Below are 26,288 nucleotides of genomic sequence, written 5' to 3' on the forward strand. Positions count from 1 at the left end.
TTTAGGCGATATTAGTTGTTTCTACCAAGTGTTGCAAATGACTAAAGGTTATAATTCGAAAGGCAACTGTTACCAATTTGAATCATTATAGTAACTAGAAACTCATTTTAACACTGGAGCTCTCTTTTACTAGGTGATTATGTTAAGAAAATCATTGAAAATGGACCAACTTCAACTGGTTGTTATTGGTTACTTTAAATCATTTAAAATGGACCAACTTTGATTTGTTATTATTAGTTGAAATCATCTAAAGTGAATTAACTTTAATTGGTTACTATCACCTGTAAAATTTTTTGTTTTATCTTGAGAAACCATTCATTTTAAACTCTATATCAACTTGTTCCGACATGAGATGATATCTCATGAGCTTGGTCTTACTTCACCATCGCGAAACGAAAGAAGACATACATACAAAGATCTAGGGTGTTTATCTCCTAAGAAGTAAAAGTACATTGTTCAACCCGGGACAAAGCTTCGGTTTTACTAACAACCAGGTTTTACCGACATGTTTGTTTTAGTTCCGGTACCGTTATGAACGTAACTGAAACCAACAACACCCACGACCGACAATGCTTTGGATTCACCGCCCAACGTCTGACACCAATAACGGCTAGGTTTACCAACGTCCGGTTTTTACCTGACTGAATAAACATTTTTTTAAATATTTTATTTATTTATTAATTTGAAGAACTTTTATTTAGGTTTTAACGCTTGAGTTTTACCAATCTTTCTTATATCGTAATGAACGTAACCGACATTGGCCAAATTTGCGTCGACTCACTATTGTAACACAACTGGTTCATAAAAAGATCCGACTTGGCCCCGCGTAACCTACTGGGTACAAAAACTAGTTTAACATATTTCAAGATCTTAAATTCCATTTTAGTGTTTTTTTCATAAACCCCTTCAAACAGTCAAGATGAATGTTTTTAAGCTGTTTAGAGTGTTGGATTTTGGTTTACTTTAGCCATGGTTTAAAACCTAAAACTATTGTGAATGCAGTTAACTAATAAAAAAATTTTATTCTCTTTTCTTTTAAAAAATATTCACTGATTCTCATCATTAATATACAGTTATCAACTAAGTACAAATAGAAGTACAAACATCTTTTTTCTTTTTTACTTGAGCCTGTAGAATAAAAAAATAAAAGAAAACTCTTGAATAATCAATCAATCTAGACACTTGTTGGTCATGTATGTCAACTATATGTTGCCACGTTCAGAATCCTGCATACAAAACAATACAAGATCTTAGTTCAAGTTACAAACTTACAATGCCTCGACCTATAAGTATTCGTTTTGCAACGAATTTTCACCATAACGATTAATTAAGAATATGGGGGCAAACCTGATATGGACGTGTGATGCTATGATGAACCATGTCGATCATCCGCATTATTATGTACATTGGAAGCAGTATTCCGCAAGCCTTTATTAGTAGTAAATGAAAACAAATGACATTAGATCGCAAGCTCAAAGGTATAAGAAAGTAACTGTATAATGATTAATGGTACTTACCGTTAAAAGAGTAAACGGGTAATCTCCTGTTTCGCCAATTAGCACCTCGACAAAATGTCTGGCTAGTAGAAGTATCGTGAACTGCACGTTTGGTTATGCAAGTCAATGTTTATAACAAGTAAGAAAATAATTGAAACTTTATTGAGCACGTACATCTAATCAAAATGTCACATTATAACTTTGCTTCATTTAGGAATACTTAACAAACCTCCCAGCCCGGGTACACACAGTCTTTAGGTTAGTTGGGTTGTGAAGAAACACTAATCGACCCCGGGCAGATTACGGATAATCTGGGGGTTAAATAGATGTTTCCCACGAGGGGTTAGACCCGGCAAAGATGGTTCTTCTGATAACCTGCAAAACAGACACCGTGAGCTCGTCACTGAGAAGGGGGGGGGGGGGGTACCTCCTTGTGACCACCCTCCGGCGTGAGAATCAGACTAGATTGCTCTTGAATATAAGTGTATATTAAGAGAATGACTAGAGCAGATATCAGGTATAAGATATAAGATAAGATGAGATGATAAGATATCAGATGATCATACCATTCCAATGTGTTGGAGTATTTATAGCCGAAGGTAGGTTTCCAAGAAGGTACAGCCGGCTGAATAGTGTTCCTGTTCTGCCAACTGTGGGCTACGCACATGCCATGCTGGTAGTTGGTGGGTAGGCGGCGGCTGATAGTGACCAGGCCGGCTGTGTACTATTCCTATTCCACCAACTGCAGGCTATGCACGTCCTCCGACAGGTTGGTGAGTAGGCAGCGGCTAATAGTGACATACAGTACAAGAGCGTGCTGCTCGTCATACTGTTGTCAGTGAGCTATCGTATCTTTGGTCAGATCTTTTGTCCATACCTCGTCAGGTACAGTACAAAAGACCCTACAGTATCGTACGGACTGGCTAATTTGGGCGGGAGTTCTCCCTGCTTTGTGCGGGAGAGTTCCCGGCTTTGCTCATTCCTTCTTCAGGTGACAGTACTGAATTATTATGAGAGCTAAGTGCCTTGTGCGTGTAGCTTTGCTGCGCAGGTAGCCTTCCCTGATGGCTTGTATCCGCAGCTGCGGGAACAGGCAGAGTACACCATTGGGAGGCTTTTCCTGCGGGAACAGCTTGCGTACTGCGCGTAAGGACGTCACGTCTCTGAGCATGGTGGGTCCTGTGGATCCAGTTGGTCTCTGCGCAGACGTCCCTTTAGTTAAGTCTTGCGGGTTCAACCGCGCAGACGTCCGTTAAGGAGTCTTGCGGGTTCAACTGCGCAGACGTCCCTTTTCAAGGTGAGTCTTGCGGGTCCAACTGGGCTCTGCTGGGACCTACCTCTTCAAGTCCCCCCAGTCCAATGTTCTTCTCATGAATTGTTAATAAGTGAGGTGAACTTTTGGACTTGAACAAGGGTTTTTGAAAAGGTTTTAGTTTTAAGGTTTTCCATGGGGATTCTTCCCGCGGAAGTCCTAATGTCACGTGCAGAAATTCCCGACTTTCCTGCTTGATCTTTGGGTGTGATGCGGGTAGGTCTGTAACCTCCTCGCAAGTCAGGAGCGTTGAGTTCCACTTGTGTAGATTCTCCATGAGGTTTTGGTAGTTTTGAACATAGTGATCAATTATGTTTAAACAACCAATTCCATCTTGGAGGTTCAAACAATCTAGTTCTCGACGTTCCCGCTATGAGGGGATGTTATTCCCGTTTCCGCAAGCACTGCCCAGAAGATCCTTCTTGGTTTCAATTCCCTGCGGAGTGCTAGGTATGTGAAGGGTTTTGCCTTGACACTGTACCCGCACTCGTCTTATAGTTACTTTACTTCCAAGGTATTCCTGGCTTCAATTCCCTGCAGGTGCTAAGTATGTGAAGGGTTTTGCCTTAACACTGTACTCGCACCTGTCTTATAGTTTCTTGGTTGCCAAGGTAAGGGATATTTTCCCGCTTACTTTTGAATCTTTTTGAAATTTTGAAATTCGAAGAGTTGGTGAAAGGATAAGAACAGTCCAAACTGTTGAAACGTCGTCCGACGGTTTCTTCTGACTGTGTCAGGACGTGCAGGAAGTTATGGCGACGTGACAGTACATGGTCATTCCAGACGCTTTTTCAGGCGCGTGGGCGCGATTTTTCGGGCGCGTGGCCGCGAAATTAATGGCACGCGTCCTTTCAACAGCTGTTGCCAGCCTGCTCTTTGCCACGTGTCATAGTTTCATTGCACCTGCGATTTCTCTCTATTCCGCATTAAATTCATCGTATTAATTGCGATGAGTATATTAAGGGGGAGAGGGTCCTTTGTAATCCACACTTTCACTTCTCTTCATCTTCTAAACGATTTCCGGCGAATACTCACTATTCCGTCGAGCATTCTTCTGAAATCGTTTTTCTGTACATCCGAAACATGTCTTCTACCCGTGATTTTGAGGCCACTGCCGAGGAGTCGGAGTTGTTTGTCGAGAACCCGACGTCGACGTCCGAAAAGGACGACAAGAGCACTGCTGGCGAGTGCCAGTGTGCTCTTCCGGCCGAGCTTTTTCAGTACATCGTCCGGAAGTTCATGCTCGAGTCGTTCGAGCCTGAGTTTCCGGGGCCACACCAGACGGTGTACGATGCCCCCAAGGGCAAAATAGGGGTGTATGCTACATTCTTCGTTTACGGGAATCTCAGGTTCCCATTGACGAAGTTTGTATACCGTGTCTTGGAGAGGCACGGTGTGCATTTGACGGAGGTACACCCGATGGCGATCGCCAAGATCCGCCACTTTGAGTGGGTGTGCCTCATTCTGGGCGTGGAGCCCCACGTAGATCGGTTGATGACCTTCTACTCCTGGAGGTGTATCCAGGGGTGGTACACCTTGGTCAATCGGATCAAGGGGTTGAAGATTTGCGCTACCGAGCGCAGTCTTCGGTCGTGGAAGCGAGAGTTTTTCTTTATCTACGATCGCGTCGTCCCCCTTGCGATGACGTTTAAGAATGGGAGAGCACTCCCCGCCCTTCACGCCCTTAACCACCAGGAGGCGGAGTGGTTCGCCAAGATCTCCCGGATCCAGACTCCGGTGTACCGCTTTGCGGAGTCTGGGATGGTGATGCTTGGGATGAGCCGGGTGTGGAAGGATGCGTCCCAGATTCCAATCGTCCTCGAATACGGTTTGAACTCTGTCCCTTACGGTATGCTCTGTCTTCTTTGTTGATATAGGTTTTTCTTCTAACTGTTTCTTTTTATTTCAGAGGGAAACGACTTGCAGTCTCTCCTGCAGCCGCGGGAGAGTGATGGTCCCGCCCGGATGGGTACTCGTGCTCTCGATGAGAACGAGTTGCCCATGTTGGAGCAAACGAGGGATCGGTTTGTGGAGGTCTACCCGCCAGGCCACCCTATTCTGAGCGCCACGCGGCCAGGTAAGGAGTTATTCAACCCTCGACCTCTCAATGCTGAAACCTTTGCTGGAATTCCTCTAATCTTGTCATCTTCTGATGAGGAATCCGCAGATGGTCCTCCGTTGGTGCGGAAAAAGAAGGCTGCCGGCGGGAAGGGGAAGGCGAAGGTTGCCTCCACTGCCGATCCGGGGCATCGGTCTGATTCAGAGACCGAATGCGAGGAGGTGGCGGGGAGCCCTGGTGGTGATAAGACCACTGCTCCGGAGGCTGAGACGACTGTCACCTCCGAGCAGCCAAAGACGACGACGGTGAGCGGCGTGAAGAGGCCGGCTCCATCGGGTTCGTCCCCCCCTGTTCGCACTTTTAGGCTCAAGAAAACCCGTAAGTACAAACTTACTTTACTTTTAACTTCATATTTTTCCGCCATTATACTTATATCTTTTTTGTACAGGCGTGGATGCTACCGCATTCCAGGGTGGAGCGGGGAGGAGCGCCTCCGGACCCATGACGGTAGGTTTGGTCAACCTACCTGAGGCGATGACCCAGGCTTCTGCGCCTGCTTCAGTTGGTTCAGTTGCTCACCCGGTTGAGCCAACTGTTCCAACTGTGATGACATCGCCGCCGGCTGTCAGTGCCATATTTACTGATTCTTTCACTGAGCCGGCGGTGACTATTTCTGCGGGCTCTTCCGCAGCGGCGACCACGGTTGTGAGTTCACCTCCGGTGAGTTCACCTCCGTTGGTTTTTACCGCGGCGGCCTCCACCATGCCTCCTCCATCGTCGGCAACTACGGCCGATCCTTCAGGTATGTTTGGGGCTTCTCGCCAACCACTGCCTCCTTCCCATCTGCCTGACCTTTTGGATGGATATCCGTTAGGTTCAGGTGATGGGTTTGGCGGCTACAGGCATGTCGTCGACCCTACAGGTGCATAGGGTTATTTTGGCCTTTATTTTATATATATATATATATATATATATATATATATATATATATATATATATATATATATATATATCATCTTTTCCTAACTGCTTTTTGCTTTTGCAGTGTCGGATTCCAATGAAGTGTATGTTCCACGATGGAACATCCGCCGAGGAACAACCCTTCGCACGCCTGTGGAGTGCGTGGAGTGGGCTCGTCACGCAGCTCCCAGTGGTGCGTTGGGGGAAGCAATGGCTAGCTACTAGGAGGGTAGGCTAACCAATGAGCTTCGGATTCTCCTGGCCCGGATGCAGCCGCGTGTCGAGCTGCTTTGTCGTGAAAACGACAAGTTAAAAGCAGCTCGTATCCAAGAAGTAGCTCAGGCGCGGGCTGTCCGGGAGGAGAACAAGAGGCTTACCGCAGTGGCTGCGGAAAAGGAGAAGGCCTTCAAGGCCCTTGAAGTTGAAGTTCAGGCCCGTCTCGAGGCCCGTTCCAAGGCTGCCCAAGCTGTTAACGAACAGCTTCGGCTGGCCAAGGAAACAGCACGGAACGCAACTGAGAGGGCCACCAAGGCTGAAGATGTTGCTGAGCCTCTACGCATTGAGAACGAGGAGCTTAAAGCCAAGCTAGAGAGGCTCCAACAGGCTCATGATGCCTTGGCTATGGAAGACGCCAAGAAGCTCCAAGAGATCTTGGACCAGAGGGGCGTGCTTGACCACACAGAGCGGAAGCTAAAGGGCGTTGAAGAGGCTGCTGCAAAGAAAGTGTTGCTTGCCAACCATAATAAAAGTGAAGCCGAACGCGCCCGTAACCAAGCTCAAGCCGCCCTCCAGGAGGCTCTGGTTGCCAAGGAATGGCTTCTTCGAGAAGCGTTGTCTCAGGTATGCGTAATTTCATAATATCTTTACGCTTTTCTTTGTAAATAGAAAAGGTTTTGATACTTGTATTTTTTCTTGTAGGTTGTGCATCGAGTCTTCACGGACACATCATACGACGATGCCATGAGCGCAGCCCTCAACGCTTCTCATGAGGATGGGGAAAAGGCCGGCTTCCTGCTTGGTCTAGGGTTCGTTGAGAAAGGCATCCCGCCTTCCAACTTCCCTTTATATAACGTTGATACTGAAGCTGTATATGACCAAGCAGTGAATCAGTTTGCCGCCTTCCCGCAACCGGTGGTGGAGAAGGTGAACGAAGTTGCTGTTGCTGATGATGGGCTAGCTATCCTTAAAGCTTTCCTTGAACCGCCACGCTCTACTGATGGTGCGGGTCCAAGTGGAAGTGGTCCTGAAGCTTGATCCTGAAGATCCCTTTCCACCATTAGAGTAGATTTTTATTTTTGTATAGCTTCTTTTGTATGCGGGTATGTACCCAGCAATCTGTAATATTTGAATTTCGATGGAATAAAGATTATTTGCCAATTCCTTGCCTTGTTTATTTTACGCATATTTTGATTTAACTTAGCATATTCTTTAGTACTTAGATAAGTTAACTTTTCAACGTGGCAGATAATAAGTTAAAGTTTTGCGTCCTCTTTCGTGATTGTGCGGATAAGACCGTCACTTTCACTTAGTAGGATGGCTAAGCTTTACCTATATCTGACCTGCGTGGAAGTTTTCCTCATCTTTTCCTTTGAAATTTTCTAAGTGTTTTGAATAAGTTAACCTATGAACGTGGTAGATAATAGGTTGAAGTTTTGCTTCCTCGTTCGTGATTGTGCGGGTAAGACCGTCACTTGCACTTAGTAGGATTGCTAACCTTTACCTACATCTGACCTTCGTGTAGGTTTTCCTCATCCTTCTGTTAGAAATTTTCTAAGTATTTTGAATAAGTTAACCGTTCGACGCGTGGTTGTCAATAGGTTAGTTCGGTTTCTTCTATCATGATTTGTGCGGTTAGGACCGGCACTTTCATTTAGTGGGATCACCAAACTTTACCTATGACTGACCTGCGTGAAGGCTTGTCGTTTTTTGTGTTTATGCGGGTTTTGCCGCCTTCCACAAGCAACAATTTCTTTATACTTATTTATGCGGTGAAAACCGGCATCAGTGTTGAATAAATTAACCGTTCGACGCGCGGTTGTCAATAGGTTAGTTCAGTTTATCATGATTTGTGCGGTTAGGACCGGCACTTTCACTTAGTGGGATCACCAAACTTTACCTATGACTGACCTGCGTGAAGGTTTATCGTTTTTTGTGTTTATGCGGGTTTTGCCGCCTTCCACAAGTAACGACTTCTTTCCCACTTATGTATGCGGTTAAGACCGGCATATCAGTGTGGAAAGTTCATAAGTATAAATGCAAGATTATCAGCATCAATGTTCTAAGGAGAATCATTTCCATTAAAAGTGGCTCTGGGCCTTTTCTTTACAAGTTTGGAATTGATCTACATGCAAACTGTGTAATTGAGCTCCCTTCTATGTTGTTGGGATGGGAGTGCCATCGAGCCGATATGCACCTGGTTCGGGATCTCGTTGTCTACGCAGTATGTAGTCTCCAACATTGAAGCTGCAATTTTATTCGTGTTTTCCCCAACTGGGGTTCTACACGCATCAGCCTGCTCAGCGTTCGTTACGCCACGAGGTTCGCGAGCGTCCCATCTCTGACAAATGCTTCGACGATGTCCTTTACGTCTGTGCATTCTTCAGTGTTGTGGCCTTTTATCCTATGAAAGTCACAGTATTTGCTCCGATCAGCATTGTGACGATGTCGGATTATTGGAGCCTTTGGCCATGGGAGCTCCTCAGTGGCGAATATCTCGGTGACGCTTTTGGTGAGTGGCGTCCATCTGGAGTTCTGGTTCGACTGTACGTTATCCCTTCCGCCCAACCGATGTTGCAAGCCGGATGTGTCAAAGTTTACCCTTGACTGCCAAATGCCTAGCTTCCGCTTTTTGTTTAGTCGGGCGGTAAGGACGTTGTCTTCTCTTGTTTTCTGGGTGTAGAGGTTTGTGCTCTGGGGAAGATCTCTACCCAATTGCTTCTCCGTTTCCGCAAAGCGTTTAGCTGCTGTCATGATGGCATCCCATGTGGATGGCATGCCATCTTTACCCGTTAAGGTGCGGATGAGCTCTGGGTCGTTCGCGCCCTGGATGAAAGCAGCGCGAACAAGATCTTCGCTAATATTACCCAGACTTAGCTTCTTTGAGTTGAAGCGAGTGATGAAGTCTGGCAAAGATTCATCTTCTTCTCGAATGCAATTGAGGATTGTCCATTGCTCTTCGGTATACTTTCTTTGTTGGCTGAAGTGTTGGCTAAACTTCTGCTGGAAGTCTGCCCAATCGTAGATGTGGTGGACCGGTAGACGATCGAACCACGCTCTAGCTGCCCCAACAAGCGTCATTTGGAACATGTAACACCACGTAGGTTCCGTCCAACTACTGACGGTTGCCCCCGCTATGAACCTGTTCAAATGATCGTCTGGATCAGATATACCGTCGTAAGTGCCGATGTTGGACATCTGTTTGGCACTTTTCAGGGCGATTGCTTCCGCAATGTCCCTTGCAAATTTGGATGTTCCCGCCTTTGCAGCAGTTGGTGTAAATGTTTTGGAGAAGTCACGTGGGTTTCCACCCGCGTTTTTTGGTTTGAAGGTTTCTCCAAAATGCCTTATCTGTTTGGAGTGTGTTTCCTTACGCTTCCCTTTCGCCCTATGACGAGGGTTTGCGTCACTATCAGATTCCTCCGAATCATCGTCCAAGTACTCTCCGAATTCCTCAGGCTGTTGGAGTGAACGTAAGCGTTCATCCAACTCAGCTTGGAATTCTTTTTGACGTGCTTCCGCCCACGCTTTAACTTCATCGAGTGTTTGGCGGGGGAGCCTCGTTCGTTGTCTCTTTTACTGGGTATCGGTGAAACCCAGTGAAAGATTATTTACTGCACTTGCCCCAGCTCGGGTAACTGGGGTAGTATTCGTAAAAACTGTATAGTCGCCGGTATTCCCCCCAGTAGCTGGGGTTGTGGTTACCGGGGCTTCTTGGTCACTCGTTGGTTTTGGGACCGGAGTGCCTTTAACCATCTTTCCAGAAGTTTGAAAAAACTGAAAAAAGAAATTAAGTTCTAGCTTTTATACACGGATGGCGCCAATGAAGAAACACTAAGTGACCCGGGTACACACGTTTGGTTATGCAAGTCAATGTTTATAACAAGTAAGAAAATAATTGAAACTTTATTGAGCACGTACATCTAATCAAAATGTCACATTATAACTTTGCTTCATTTAGGAATACTTAACAAACCTCCCAGCCCGGGTACACACAGTCTTTAGGTTAGTTGGGTTGTTACCAGTGGCACATCCAGAAAATCTTTTCATAGGGGTCGGAACTTTTTTTAGTCGGTACCAATTATATAAATATAAACTCGTTTTCGGTTCGACGGTTCGATTCGGGTCGGGTCAAACCGGTATATAATATTTTTTGGTTTCGATTTAGCGATACCAGTCGGGTCATATAACTCTAGGCTAGACATTTATACCGATCGATATTTATTTTAGGTATTTTTATATTGAAGTAAGCTATAAAAAATACATATAATCAATCTAATATTAGAAAAGACGATAAGTAAAATTAAATAAAATATAAACAATAGTCAAGAGAATTTATATGGTTTAATACTAAATTGAGTAGAATAACATCTAAATAAACTACAATTAGATATTTCGTTTTTTTTTTTTTTACTTTACGTTTACAAAAGATGGATTTTGAAATCTTAAAATTTAATAAGAAAATCCTCCATGGCTTTATTAAACACTTTTAAGCCCAATGAATTAACTACCCAATGAATTAAATAGGCCTAAATAAAATAAAGCCCATATAATAAAAAATCGATTAGGGCATCTTCCTACTTTAACATGCAGTCTTTCACTTTCATCCAGAAACCACAGCTGCACAAGCCGGAAATTTTTTTTTCCAGCCATACTATCTTCTTTCTTCTACTTTTCTTTCATCACCCATCAGATTTCAAAATTCTACAGGGGTCGGAGTTAAAATTTCACAGGGGTCGATCAAGATTTTAACACTATAATAACACTAGTTATATTTTTTTCACATGGGACGCTAGGAGTAGCTCCGCCCCTGGTTGTTACCAATTTATTTAGTATTCAATACAACAAATATAATGTTTCATTTTGCCCCCGTCGAGTTTCAAATATCTCAAGGAAAACTAACGGCGGCAGTTGTTGACACAACCCAAACCTGATTCGAAAAAAGAAAACAGATTTTGGGTTGACTAACACGACGTCATGACCCGTTTAAAAAACAGGTCGGGGTTGAACTTTGGGTTGGTCCGTATACAAAAGGGTACATCCGCTAACATGTTTAAGTATTTTAAAAAAAATTTATAGTCATATTTTCATTTATGTTTTATTTGTTTTCCAATTTTCTAAAGATACACTTGCAATTTCTAATTTATTTTCAAGATTTTTAATAGTTTTACTACTCATTTACACCACCGACTCTAAATTATATCAATCTTGTTTTTTAAATTTTAGTTTGGTAAATGTGTTAAACGAATCGTGTTTGGGTTGACACGAATTTATGTGTGTGCACATTTCAACCTGTTAACCTGCTAAATGCTAACCCGACATGATTGACAACGAATCGTGTTTGGGTTGACACGAATTTTTGTGTGTGCACATTTCAACCTGTTAACCTGCTAAATGCTAACCCGACATAATTGACACCCCTACAAAAAACACCATTAATAATTTGTGTACAAAATACAAATGTGGTCACATCAAGGTGTGAGAATCTACAGATGTTTAGCATTAGTGTTTTGTAGTTAACATTACGGATAAAAGTTGGCTAATTTGATACCGCGTGAACATTTATTCATTTAAGGGCCTCTTCTAGACTTTTCAAGAAATTAAGGACTAAAACCTCAAGTGACTCAACGTGCATGTTACTTTAGACCCAAAAAAAGATTTAAGATGAACGCATACTTTGACTTTGAACTTCATTTATTTTATTTTATATATTAAAATTAGAAAAAAAAAACATTTTCGTAAGATAATTTGTTCAATATAATTATAAGTAGTAGTATAAGACGTGTATTTAATTATGTTCAAAAAATCCAATCTTAAATATGGTGTCCGGATAACTACAAAACCTAGTCCAATAATTTTTCAAAAATAAATTGGTTAAGAATATAAATATTAGTTTTATAAGCACGAAGGAAACCTTTTGTATTTATATATAGCTAGAAAAAAGTTAAATGGATCAAAATTTAAGTAAAAAAAGTGAGAATCACATATACATTTGTATTTATTGTTTTAATTATGATACATAAGACGATAATGTAAATTGTAAATGCTACCTCTTTATACATAATCAACACTACCTATAAGTTAATTAAACGGTTTTCACATGTCTCTACTTAAAAATGGTCATGTATCGGACGCAAATTAGTATTTTTGGTAATAGTTGTTAGAGCCATTTAAGTGAAAACTTACAATGAGAGCCAAAGTTCTACACATAGAAGCGGTAGCATCCGCGGTCGATGAACACTCCGCGTATTCTCTTTCAACCAAGCTTTCTTCTTCATCAGCAATAGCAACTATTACCAGATTTTCATCTCTTCTTGAAGCTTCTAAACTGTCCCTATTATTACAAAATTAATTAATTCAATTAACTAATAATCAAGTAAAATTAATACCATCTTGTCCATAACCTAGATAATGTTGCTTCCTAGAAGGGGGCTGCACCTTGAATAATAATGTTTTTTTTTTAAAAAAACTTTTTTTGGTCTAAATTAAAAATGAAAAAAGAAAAGAAAAAAGGCAAACATGTCTGGTTGATTGCAATTAAGGAATAATATTTGCGGTGAATTTAAGAAACTTATATTCTATTTGGAGATGGATTCTTAAATATAGCATAGACTTGTTCTCACACGTCGTTTAAGGTATCCAACTCATAATTTGCCAAATGTATAAATAATTTTTAAGACTGAAACGAAATTATGAGCTGTCAATTAAAATGTAAACAGCTAGTGTGAATTACAATTTTTGTCACACCTAATAATATTACTTGCTTCTAGTGGAAACTCTTGAAAAGTTTATTCCATTATATTACATGAGAAAATATTTGAGAAAATCACATTTCATAAATAAATAAATAACTTGCTTGCTTTTATTTGCGTATAAAGACATTTTCCCATCAATATATCTACTTAGACTAATGTGATACGTAAAACCCTATTGGATATATATATATATATATAGGGGAGGGATATTTTGAGAGCCATGTTGAGTTGTAAGAACTTTAAGAACTTAAATTTGGACCACGCATTTAATTAAATGACATGAAATATGTGGATGAGATTAAATGTAATTAAAAAATGAAGCAGGAGAAAGAGTAAGTATTTTTTATGATTACACAAGTTTAACTGTTAGTTACACATGTGTAATAAGTCGATTCGGTGTGTAATAAAATGCCGTAATTTTTTGTACATCACTTACACTTACGTATTACACATGTGTAAAAAGAAAGTAAAAAAAAAATCGTTACGTTGAGTTCTTTCGAGTTCTTAAAACTCAAAGCGGTTCTCAAAAGAAATCAATCATATATATATATATATATATATATATATATATATATAGGGGAGGGTTATTTTGAGAACCATTGTGAGTTTTAAGAACTTTAAGAACTCAATTTTGAACCACACATTTAATTAAATGATATGAAATATGTGGCTGAGATTAAATCTAATTAAAAAATGAAGCAGAAGAGAGAATAAGTATTTTTGATAATTACACAAGTTTAAACGTTAGTTACACATGTGTAAAAAGTCGATTCAATGTGTAAAAAAATATTGTAATTTTTTGTACATTACTTACACTTACGTATTACAAATGTGTAAAAAAATCGGAAAAAAAATTGTTACGTTGAGTTCTTTCGAGTTCTTAAAACTCAAAATGGTTCTCAAAAGAAATCAATCATATATATATATATATATATATATATATAAGAGTTCAAATAAAAAACAAGTGTTTTATGAGAAGTGTGAGAAAAGCTTTAAAATAAAACAAACCACCTAAATATGACACTATACAATGTAAATATGAAACAATACAATTATTTAGAAAAACTATCAATCTCAACCACTAGATCATAGATCAAAGGGCCTAGATGTATTCTTATTATTCTCACAAAAATATTGGTTTTTACATTAACCCTACCACACATATATATATATATATATATATATATATATATATATATATATATATATATATAGTAAGTATCCTAAGAGAACCCTTTGCAAATTGAGAACTTTGAGAACCATTTTAGACCACTAAAAACACATTTTAAAAAATCATAAAACAAAAAATAACAAAAATTTTAGAAAAGTAAAAAAAAAACAAAATTTTTATATTTTATTCCGATTTCATAAAAAAACTGTCGTATTATACACATATGTATAATTTTATTTAATATTTAGTTACGTAATATACACATATGTACAATATCATTTATCTTAAATTATACATATGTGTATAAAAAAATATGTAAATGTACATATATGTATATATTATACATATGTGTATATAATTTAGCTAAACCGAGTTTTTTTTTCATGAAACCGGGATGTTAAAATAAGAATTTTGGTTTTTTTACTTTTTTCATTTTTTTTGTTTTTTTTTTTATTTTATGATTTTTTTTCAAAAAAGTTCTCTCATGATCCTGATCTTATATATATATATAGGGTAGGGTTAATGTAAAAAACAATATTTTTGTGAGAAGAATAAGAATACATCTAGGCCCTTGGATCTATGATCTAGTGGTTGAGATTGGTAGTTTTTAAATAATTGTATTGTTTCATATTTACATTGTATAGTGTCATATTTAGGTGGTTTGTTTTATTTTAAAGCTCTTCTCACACTTCTCAGAAAACACTTGTTTTTTATTTGAACTCTTTTATATATATATATATATATATATATATATATATATATATATATATATATATATATTTCTATTTATATATTTAACAAAAAAACATTTAGTGAATTAATTAGAAATTAAATCAGTATCATACCAGTACCAAAAATACCAATACTCATTTTGGAAAAAATGGGTACCGAATAGCGTAACGAATTTATCTATACGATATCGGTACTCATCACAAATGGTATTGGTACCGATACGATACCAGTCCTAAAGTTCTAGAAAAGTGGGCAATGAATACGGTACTAGTAGATTCGGTATGATACTGGTACTCGGTAGCAGATGCTCATATGTATGTTTAACAGAGTAAAAATGACGAGAACGAGTAATTACCGAATAGTGACATGGGTGTCTTTTGAAGGCTTTTTGGGTGGCGGGGCTGAATATCCCGGTTCAAAATTCTGCAACGTTAAACAAGTACATGTCCTTTTCAGTTGGTATGGGTTTTTTTTCTTTTTCATTTTTCTGGTACATGTTTGTCATTTCCAAAACAAAATTGTTTTCAAAGCAACAACATTTTTATTACAAACAATAATTCATTGTACTTTTGATTTTAAGCATATAACATGATTTTTAGTAGCAAAAGTTTAATTTAATTTCACATATGAAAACAAATATCACATATCACATTTTATATCAGTTTACATGCATTACATGATCGTTTTAACATAGGGATGAGATCGGTACCAGTACAAGTGTCGAAAATACCGATACCGAATTTCTGAAAAATGGGTACCGAATACCATCTCGAGGGACAGTACCGGTACTCACCAAATACTCATCTCTATATACTGGTATTTGTACCGAAAATACTGATAATGCATTTTCGAAAATCTTCTATTACCGGAACTCGATACCAAATGTTCATCACTACGTAATACTACATTATGGTGTACAATACAAGCAAATTATTAGATTGGAAAGGAAGAAAAGAATAGAAGATAGAGTGGTTTTACATGGCTTAAATAGTTGACAAAGAATATGAATATACACATTTGATTTCTTGATCTAAAAGGTCACATAAACTAAAGTACCTTTTATGTTTCAAAGCAATTATTATCCTCATTATTTTACTCAAAAAATGATAAAACTTTTAACTTCCTAATAAAAAAAGTTATATATTCATATCACAAACACATTTAAAACCCATTTAAAAATACATAAATTTTAATTTTCCGTGCACACAATGTTTTAAATTTAATAAATAAATAAATAAAAAATCTGAATTTGATAACCAAAACTGACTCCGGAACGAACACATGTACAGACACAATTCAATGTCCGTCCATAATAATAGACTTCTTTTTTTCCTTGAATAATTCAAAAGGTTATAACTTATAACAAAATACTAGCATTGGTTCATATTTCAGCCAGTACGGCAGCAAACAGGACAAATTAAACACCAATTGGTGACGATTAATACAACAGATGTCAGACACGTGTATTAACCTAAACGACAACAAACCGTGTTCAAATTCAAATATTAATGATCATTTAACAAATACTAAAGAAAAAAAAAATACTATCAACGCAGATTGTTATCCGTTTACCGTAAAAAAAACTGCATAAACTAATCAATTGGTGACGATTAATACAACAGATATTAATATTCACCTAAACGACAACAAACCGTGTTCAAATTCAAATATTAATGATCAATTAACAAATGCTAAAAAAAATACTAGTAACGCAGTTTGTTATCCTTTTACCGTAAAAAACAGCATAAACTAATTAATTGGTGACGATTAATACAACAGATATTAACCTAAACGACAACAAACCGTGTCCAGATTCAATTATTAATGATCAATTAACAAATGCTAAAAGAAAAAAAATTACTAGCGACGCAGTTTGTTGTCTGTTTACCATAAAAAAAAATATAAGCTAATTAATTAACCGAACGAACCTGAAGACATATTTCACAAAAGGTGTTTCCTTTCTCGTCACACCATCTTTGAACGCAATCCCGGTGTGCAAACTAATGATTAATTAAAATCAAAAATTTTAAAAACATGTTCGATTAATAAAAGAACAAGAATAAGAATAATAAATTGATGATCATAAATTTATTAAACATACTTTGACGGTTCCTGAACATGAACATGGAGCTTCTAATGATTTCGAGGTTTCGAACTTGGCTTCGTGACTGAAGAAACACAAATCTACCCCGGGCAGATTACGGATAACCTGGGGGTTAAATAGATGTTTCCCACGAGGGGTTAGATCCGGCAAAGATGGTTCTTCTGATAACCTGCAAAACAGACACCGTGAGCTCGTCACTGAGAAGGGGGGGGTACCTCCTTATGACCACCCTCCGGCGTGAGAATCAGACTAGATTACTCTTGAATATAAGTGTATATTAAGAGAATGACTAGAGCAGATATTATTAAGATATAAGATATAAGATATGAGATAAGATACAAGATGAGATAATATCATTCCAAGTTGTTGGAGTATTTATAGCCGAAGGTAGGTTTCCAAGAAGGTACAGCCGGCTGAATAGTGTTCCTGTTCTGCCAACTGTGGGCTACGCACATGCCATGCTGGTAGTTGGTGGGTAGGCAGCGGCTGATAGTGACCAGGCCTGCTGTGTACTATTCCTGTTCCACCAACTGCAGGCTATGCACGTCCTTCGACAGGTTGGTGAGTAGGCAGCGGCTAATAGTGACATACAGTACAAGAGCGGGCTGCTCGTCATACTGTTGTCAGTGAGCTGTCGTATCTTTGGTCAGATCTTTTGTCCATACCTCGTCAGGTACAGTACAAAAGATCCTCCCGTATCGTACGGACTGGCTCATTTGGGCGGGAGTATTCCCGGCTTTGCTCATTCCTTCTTCAGGTGACATTACTGAATTATTATGAGAGCTAAGTGCCTTGTGCGTGTAGCTTTGCTGCGCAGGTAGCCTTCCCTGATGGCTTGTATCCGCAGCTGCGGGAACAGGCTGAGTACTTCACCATTGAGAGGCTTTTCCTGCGGGAACAGCTTGCGTACTGCGCGTAAGGACGTCACGTCTCTGAGCATGGTGGGTCCTGCGGATCCAGTTGGTCTCGGCGCAGACGTCCCTTTAAGTTAAGTCTTGCGGGTTCAACCACGCAGACGTCCGTTAAGGAGTCTTGCGAGTTCAACTGCGCAGACATCACTTTTCAAGGTGAGTCTTGCGGGTCCAACTGGGCTCTGCTGGGACCTACCTCTTCAAGTCCCCCCAGTCCAATGTTCTTCTCATGAATTGTTAATAAGTGAGGTGAACTTTTGGACTTAAACAAGGGGTTTTGAAAAGGTTTTAGTTTTGAGGTTTTCCATGGGGATTCTTCCCGCGGAAGTCCTAATGTCACGTGCAGAAATTCCCGATTTTTCTGCTTGATCTTTGGGTGTGATGCGGGTAGGTCTGTAACCTCCTCGCAAGTCAGGAGCGTTGAGTTCCACTTGTGTAGATTTTTCATGAGGTTTTGGTAGTTTTGAACATAGTGATCAATTATGTTTAAACAACCAATTCCATCTTGGAGGTTCAAACAATCTAGTTCTTGACGTTCCCGCTATGCGGGGATGTTATTCCCGTTTCCGCAAGCACTGCCCAGAAGATCCTTCTTGGTTTCAATTCCCTGCGGAGTGCTAGGTATGTGAAGGGTTTCGCCTTGACACTGTACCCGCACTCGTCTCATAGTTACTTTACTTCCAAGGTATTCCTGGCTTCAATTCCCTGCGGGTGCTAAGTATGTGAAGGGTTTTGCCTTGACACTGTACTCGCACCCGTCTTATGGTTACTTGGTTGCCGAGGTGTTCTTGGCTTAATATCCCTGCAGGTGCTAAGTATGTGAAGGGTTTTGCCTTAACACTGTACTCGCACCTGTCTTATAGTTTCTTGGTTGCCAAGGTAAGGGGTATTTTCCCGCTTACTTTTGAATCTTTTTGAAATTCGAAGAGTTGGTGAAAGGATAAGAACAGTCCAAACTGTTGAAACGTCGTCCGACGGTTTCTTCTGACAGTGTCAGGACGTGCAGGAAGTTATGGCGACGTGACAGTATATGGTCATTCCAGGCGCTTTTCCAGGCGCGTGGGCGCGATTTTTCGAGCGCGTGGCCGCGAAATTAATGGCACGCATCCTTTCAACAGCTGTTGCCAGCTTGCTCTTTGCCACGTGTCATAGTTTCATTGCACCTGCGATTTCTCTCTCTTCCGCATTAAATTCATCGCATTAATTGCGATGAGTATATAAAGGGCGAGAGGGTGCACCTTAGTCCACACTTTCACTTCTCTCTTCATCTTCTAAACGATTTCCGGCGAATACTCACTATTCCGTCGAGCATTCTTCTGAAATCGTTTTTCTGTACATCCGAAACATGTCTTCTACCCGTGATTTTGAGGCCACTGCCGAGGAGTCTGAGTTGTTCGTCGAGAACCCGACGTCGACGTCCGAAAAGGACGACAAGAGCACTGCTGGCGCGTGCCAGTGTGCTCTTCCGGCCGACCTCTATCAGTACGTCGGCCGGAAGTTCATGCTCGAGCCGTTCGAGCCTGAGTTTCCGGAGCCACACCAGACGGTGTACGATGCCCCCAAGGGCAAGATAGGGGTGTACGCCGCGTTCTTCGTTTATGGGAATCTCAGGTTCCCATTGACGAAGTTTGTATACCGTGTCTTGGAGAGGCACGGTGTGCATTTGACGGAGGTACACCCGATGGCGATCGCCAAGATCCGCCACTTTGAGTGGGTGTGCCTCAATCTGGGCGTGGAGCCCCATGTTGACCGCCTGATGACCTTCTATTCCTGGAGGTGTATCCATGGGTGGTACACCTTGGTCAATCGGATCAAGGGTTTGAAGATCTGCGCTACCGAGCGCAGTCTTCGGTCGTGGAAGCGGGAGTTTTTCTTTATCTCCGCTCGTGTCGTCCCCCTTGCGATGACGTTTATGAATGGGAGAGCAGTCCCCGCCCTTCACGCCCTCAACCACCAGGAGGCGGAGTGGTTCGCCAAGATCTCCCGGATCCAGACTCCGGTGTACCGCTTTGCGGAGTCTGGGATGGTGATGCTCGGGATGAGCCGGGTGTGGAAGGAGGCGTCCCAGATTCCCATCGTCCTCGAATACGGTTTGAACTCTGTCCCATACGGTATGCTCTGTCTTCTTTGTTGATATAGGTTTTTCTTCTAACTGTTTCTTTTTTTATTTCAGAGGGAAACGACTTGCAGTCGCTCCTGCATCCGCGGGAGGCTGATGGTCCCGCTCGGATGGGTACTCGTGCTCTCGATGAGAACGAGTTGCCCATCCTTGAGCAGACGGCGGATCGGTTCGTGGAGGTCTACCCGCCAGGCCACGAGATCCTGAGCGCCAGGCGGCCAGGTAAAGAACTTTTTGACCCTCGCCCTATCAATGCTCAAACCTCTGCGGGAATTCCTCTAATTTTGTCATCTTCTGATGAGGAATCCGCAGATGATCCTTTATTGGCGAGGAAGAAGAAGGCTGCCGGCGGGAAGGGGAAGGCGAAGGTTGCCTCCACTGCCGATCCGGTGAATCGGTCTGATTCAGAGACCGAAAGCGAGGAGGTGGCGGGGAACCCTGGTGGTGATAAGACCACTGCTCCGGAGGCTGAGACGACTGTCACCTCCGAGCAGCCCAGGACGACGACGGTGAGCGGCGTGAAGAGGCCGGCTCCATCGGGTTCGTCCCCGCCTGTTCGCACCTTTAGGCTCAAGAAAACCCGTAAGTACAAACTTCCTTTACTTTTAACTTCATATCTTTCCGCCATTATACTTATATCTTCTTCGTGCAGGCGTGGATGCTACCGCATTCCAGGGTGGAGCGGGGAGGAGCACCTCCGGACCCATGACGGTAGGTTTGGTCAACCTACCTGAGGCGATGACCCAGGCGTCTGCGCCTGCTTCAGTTGTTGGTTCAGTTGCTCACCCGGTTGAGCCAACTGTTCCAACTGTGATGACATCTCCGCCGGCTGTCAGTGCCATATTTACTGATTCCTTCACTGAGCCGGCGGTGAATGTTACTGTGGATTCTTCCGCAGCCACGGCCGCGGTTGTGAGTTCACCTCCGGTGAGTTCACCTCCGCCGGTTTCTACCACGGCGGCCTCCGCTATGCCTCCTCCGGCGCCGACGACTACGGCCGGTCCTTCAGGTATGTCCGGGGTTGGGGCGTCAAGCCAATCTCTGCCTCCTTCCTATCTGCCTAACCTCTTGGATGGATACCCGTTAGGTTCGGGTGATGGGTTTGGCGGCTACAGGCCTGTCGTCGACCCTGCAGGTGCGTAGGGTTATTTTGGCCTTTATTTTATATATATATATATATATATATATATATATATTTTTTATCATCTTTCCCTAACTGCTTTTTGCTTTTGCAGTGTCGGATTCCAATGAAGTGTATGTTCCACGATGGAACATCCGCCGAGGAACAACCCTTCGGACGCCTGTAGAATGCGTCGAATGGACGCGCCACGCCGCCCCCGCCGGTGCGCTGGGGGAAGCCATGTCCAGCTACCAGGAGGGTAGGCTGTCGAATGAATTGCGGATTCTCCTTGCCCGGATGCAGCCGCGCGTCAAGTTACTTTGTCGTGAAAACGACAAGTTAAAGACGGCGCGTAGCCTGGAAGTGGCTCAGGTGCGGGCCATCCGGGAGGAGAACAAGAGGCTTGCCGCAGTGGCTGCGGAAAAGGAGAAGGCCTTCAGGCCCTTGAAGTTGAAGTTCAGGCCCGTCTCGAGGCCCGTTCCAAGGCTGCCCAAGCTGTTAAGGAACAACTTCGGCTGGCTAAGGAAACTGCACGGAACGCAACTGAGAGGGCCACCAAGGCTGAAGCTGTTGCTGAGCCTCTACGCATTGAGAACGAGGAGCTTAAAGCCAAGCTAGAGAGGCTCCAGCAGGCTCATGATGCCTTGGCTATGGAAGACGCCAAGAAGCTCCAAGAGATCTTGGACCAGAGGGGCGTGCTTGACCACATTGAGCGGAAGCTAAAGGGCGTTGAAGAGGCTGCTGCAAAGGAAGTGTTGCTTGCCAACCTTAATAAAAGTGAAGCCGAACGCGCCCGTAACCAAGCTCAAGTCGCCCTCCAGGAGGCTCTGGTTGCCAAGGAATGGCTTCTTCGAGAAGCGTTGTCTCAGGTATGCGTAATTTCATAATATCTTTACGCTTTTCTTTGTAAATAGAAAAGGTTTTGATACTTGTATTTTTTCTTGTAGGTTGTGCATCGAGTCTTCACGGACACATCATACGACGATGCCATGAGCGCAGCCCTCAACGCTTCTCATGAGGATGGGGAAAAGGCCGGCTTCCTGCTTGGTCTAGGGTTCGTTGAGAAAGGCATCCCGCCTTCCAACTTCCCTTTATATGATGTGGATACTGAAGCTGTATATGACCAAGCAGTGAACCAGTATGCCGCCTTCCCGCATCCGGTGGTGGAGAAGGTGAACGAAGTTGCTGCTGCTGATGATGGGCTAGCCATTCTAAAGACCTTCCTTGAACCGCCACAGCCAACTGATGGTGCGGGTACAAGTGGGTTTGGAGGGAGTGGTCCTGAAGCTTGAACCTTAAGATCCCTTCCCACTGTTAGGATAGGTTTACATTGTATAGATTTATATTCTTGTAGGCGGGTAGTTACCCGGCCATTCTTGTAATGAATTATTATGAAATATAAATCTTTGTGCGGGTAAGACCGCTACTTTCACTGGATGACTTGCTTTATAAACGTTATATGACTTGCTCATGCATACTTTAGTTTAAATTAGCAACTTTCCAAGTGTTTAGAATAAGTTAACCTTTGAACGTGGTAGATAATAGGTTGGAGTTTTGCTTCCTCCTTCGTGATTGTGCGGGTAAGACCGTCACTTGCACTTAGTAGGATGGCTAAACTTTACCTATATCTGACCTGCGTGGAGGTTTTCCTCATCTTTTCATTAGAAATTTTCTAAGGGTTTAGAATAAGTTAACCTTTGAACGTGGTAGATAATAGGTTGAAGTTTTGCTTCCTCCTTCGTGATTGTGCGGGTAAAACCGTCACTTGCACTTGGTAGGATGGCTAAACTTCATCTATATCTGACCTGCGTGGAGGTTTTCCTCATCCTTCCGTTAGGAATTTTCTAAGTATTTTGAATAGGTTAACCGTTCGACGCGTGATTGTCAATAGGTTAGTTCAGTTTCTTCTATCATGATTTGTGCGGTTAGGACCGGCACTTTCATTTAGTGGGATCACCAAACTTTACCTTTGACTGACCTGCGTGAAGGTTTGCCGTTTTTTGTGTTTATGCGGGTTTTGCCGCCGTCCACACGCAACGATTTCTTTACACTTATTTATGCGGTGAAAACCGGCATCAGTGTTTTGAATAAATTAACCGTTCGACGCGCGGTTGTCAATAGGTTAGTTCGGTTTCCTCTATCATGATTTGTGCGGTTAGGACCGGCACTTTCATTTAGTGGGATCACCAAACTTTACCTATGACTGACCTGCGTGAAGGTTTGCCGTTTTTTGTGTTTATGCGGGTTTTGCCGCCTTCCACAAGCAACGATTTCTTTACACTTATTTATGCGGTGAAAACCGGCATCAGTGTTTTGAATAAATTAACCGTTCGACGCGCGGTTGTCAATAGGTTAGTTCGGTTTCCTCTTATCATGATTTGTGCGGTTAGGACCGGCACTTTCATTTAGTGGGATCACCAAAATTTACCTATGACTGACCTGCGTGAAGGTTTGCCGTTTTTTGTGTTTATGCGGGTTTTGCCGCCTTCCACAAGCAACGACTTCCCCACTTATGTATGCGGTGAAGACCGGCATATCAGTGTGGAAAGTTCATAAAGTATAAATGTAAGATCATCAGCATCAATGTTCTAAGGAGAATCATTTCCATTAGAAGTGGCTCTGGGTTTTTTCTTTACAAGTATGGAATTGATCTACATGCAAACTGTGTAATTGAGCTCCCTTCCATGTTGTTGGGATGGGAGTGCCATTGAGCCGATATGCACCTGGTTCGAGATCTTTTTTGTTTACGCAGTATGTAGTCTCCAACATTGTAGCTGCAATTTTATTCGTGTTTTCCCCAACTGGGGTTCTACACGCATCAGCCTGCTCAGCGTTCGTTACGCCACGAGGTGCGCGAGCGTCCAATCTCTGACAAATGTTTCGACGATGTCTTTCACGTCTGTGCATTCTTCAGTGTTGTGGCCTTTTGTCCTGTGAAAGTCACAGTATTTGCTCCGATTAGCATTGTGACGATGTCGGATTATTGGAGCCTTTGGCCATGGGAGCTTCTCAGTGGCGAATATCTCGGTGACGCTTTTAGTGAGTGGCGTCCATCTGGAGTTCTGGTTCGACTGTACGTTATCCCTTCCGCCTAACCGATGTTGCAAGCCGGATGAGGTGTCAAAGTTTACCCTTGGCTGCCAAATGCCTAGCTTCCGCTTTTTGTTTAGTCGGGCGGTAAGGACGTTGTCTTCTCTTGTTTTCTGGGTGTAGAGGTTTGTGCTCTGGGGGAGATCTCTACCCAGTTGCTTCTCCGTTTCCGCAAAGCGTTTAGCTGCTGTCATGATGGCATCCCATGTGGATGGCATGCCATCTTTACCTGTTAAGGTGCGGATGAGCTCTGGGTCATTCGCGCCCTGGATGAAAGCAGCGCGAACAAGATCTTCGCTAATATTACCCAGACTTATCTTCTTTGAGTTGAAGCGAGTGATGAAGTCTGGCAAAGATTCATCTTCCTCTCGAATGCAATTGAGGATTGTCCATTGCTCTTCGGTATACTTTCTTTGTTGGCTGAAGTGTTGGCTAAACTTCTGCTGGAAGTCTGCCCAATCGTAGATGTGGTGGACCGGTAGACGATCGAACCACGCTCTAGCTGCCCCAACAAGCGTCATTTGGAACATGTAACACCACGTAGGTTCCGTCCAACTACTGACGGTTGCCCCCGCTATGAACCTGTTCAAATGATCGTCTGGATCAGATATACCGTCGTAAGTGCCGATGTTGGACATCTGTTTGGCACTTTTCAGGGCGATTGCTTCCGCAATGTCCCTTGCAAATTTGGACGTTCCCGCCTTTGCAGCAGTTGGTGTAAATGTTTTGGAGAAGTCACGTGGGTTTCCACCCGCGTTTTTTGGTTTGAAGGTTTCTCCAAAATGCCTTATCTGTTTGGAGTGTGTTTCCTTACGCTTCCCTTTCGCCCTATGACGAGGGTTTGCGTCACTATCAGATTCCTCTGAATCATCGTCCAAGTACTCTCCGAATTCCTCAGGCTGTTGGAGTGAACGTAAGCGTTCATCCAACTCAGCTTGGAATTCTTTTTGACGTGCTTCCGCCCACGCTTTAACTTCATCGAGTGTTTGGCGGGGGAGCCTCGTTCGTTGTCTCTTTTACTGGGTATCGGTGAAACCCAGTGAAAGATTATTTACTGCACTTGCCCTAGCTCGGGTAACTGGGGTAGTATTCGTAAAAACTGTATAGTCGCCGGTATTCCCCCCAGTAGCTGGGGTTGTGGTTACCGGGGCTTCTTGGTCACTCGTTGGTTTTGGGACCGGAGTGCCTTTAACCATCTTTCCAGAAGTTTGAAAAAACTGAAAAAAGAAATTAAGTTCTAGCTTTTATACACGGATGGCGGTTGTGGTTACCGGGGCTTCTTGGTCACTCGTTGGTTTTGGGACCGGTTGTGGTTACCGGGGCTTCTTGGACATCTGTTTGGCACTTTTCGAGGCGATCGCTTCCGCAATGTCCCTTGCAAATTTGGACGTTCCCGCCTTTGCAGCAGTTGGTGTAAATGTTTTGGAGAAGTCACGTGGGTTTCCACCCGCGTTTTTTGGTTTGAAGGTTTCTCCAAAATGCCTTCTCGGTTGGGAGTCCGTTTCCTTACGCTTCCCTTTCGCCCTATGACGAGGGTTTGCGTCACTGTCGGATTCCTCCGAATCATCGTCCAAGTATTCTCCGAATTCATCAGCCTGTTGGAGTGAACGTAAGCGTTCATCCAACTCAGCTTGGAATTCTTTTTGACGTGCTTCCGCCCACGCTTTAACTTCATCGAGTGTTTGGCGGGGGAGCCTCGTTCGTTGTCTCTCTAACTGGGTATCGGTGAATCCCAGTGAGAGATTATTTATTGCACTTGCCCAGCTCGGGTAACTGGGGTAGTGTTCGTAAATTTTACTGCACTTGCCCCGGTTTGGGTAACCGGGGTAGTGTTCGTAAAAACTGTATAGTCGCCGGTATTCCTCCTAGTAGCTGGGGTTATGGTTACCGGGGTTTCTTGGTCACTCGTTGGTTTTGGGACCGGAGTAACTTTAACCATCTTTCCAGAAGTTTTGAGAAAACTGAAAAGGATTAAGTTCTAGCTTTTATGCACGGATGGCGCCAATGAAGAAACACTAATCTACCCCGGGCAGATTACGGATAACCTGGGGGGTTAAATAGATGTTTCCCACGAGGGGTTAGATCCGGCAAAGATGGTTCTTCTGATAACCTGCAAAACAGACATCGTGAGCTCGTCACTGAGAAGGGGGTACCTCCTTGTGACCACCCTCCGGCGTGAGAATCAGACTAGATTGCTCTTGAATATAAGTGTATATTAAGAGAATGACTAGAGCAGATATCAG

General features: G+C 42.6%; 1 protein-coding gene across 1 annotated transcript; it reads right to left on the reverse strand.

Annotated features, from left to right (window-relative positions):
- Positions 1-1,064: 1,064 nt before the first annotated feature.
- Positions 1,065-19,502, reverse strand: LOC143534688 (uncharacterized). The gene is made up of 8 exons (XM_077029125.1): positions 19,478-19,502; positions 16,803-16,885; positions 16,630-16,701; positions 15,057-15,124; positions 12,230-12,377; positions 1,519-1,598; positions 1,348-1,444; positions 1,065-1,226 (listed from the first exon to the last, which is right to left on the reverse strand). The coding sequence occupies exons 1-8, from the start codon at positions 19,500-19,502 to the stop codon at positions 1,203-1,205; spliced, it is 597 nt and encodes a 198-aa protein (XP_076885240.1). The 3' UTR covers positions 1,065-1,202.
- Positions 19,503-26,288: the final 6,786 nt, after the last annotated feature.

The sequence above is a fragment of the Bidens hawaiensis genome, unplaced genomic scaffold (genome assembly GCF_021521415.1).
Source record: "Bidens hawaiensis isolate Kalapana, Puna unplaced genomic scaffold, B.hawaiensis_p1.1 tig00010256_1, whole genome shotgun sequence".
Classification (NCBI taxonomy): Eukaryota; Viridiplantae; Streptophyta; class Magnoliopsida; order Asterales; family Asteraceae; genus Bidens; species Bidens hawaiensis.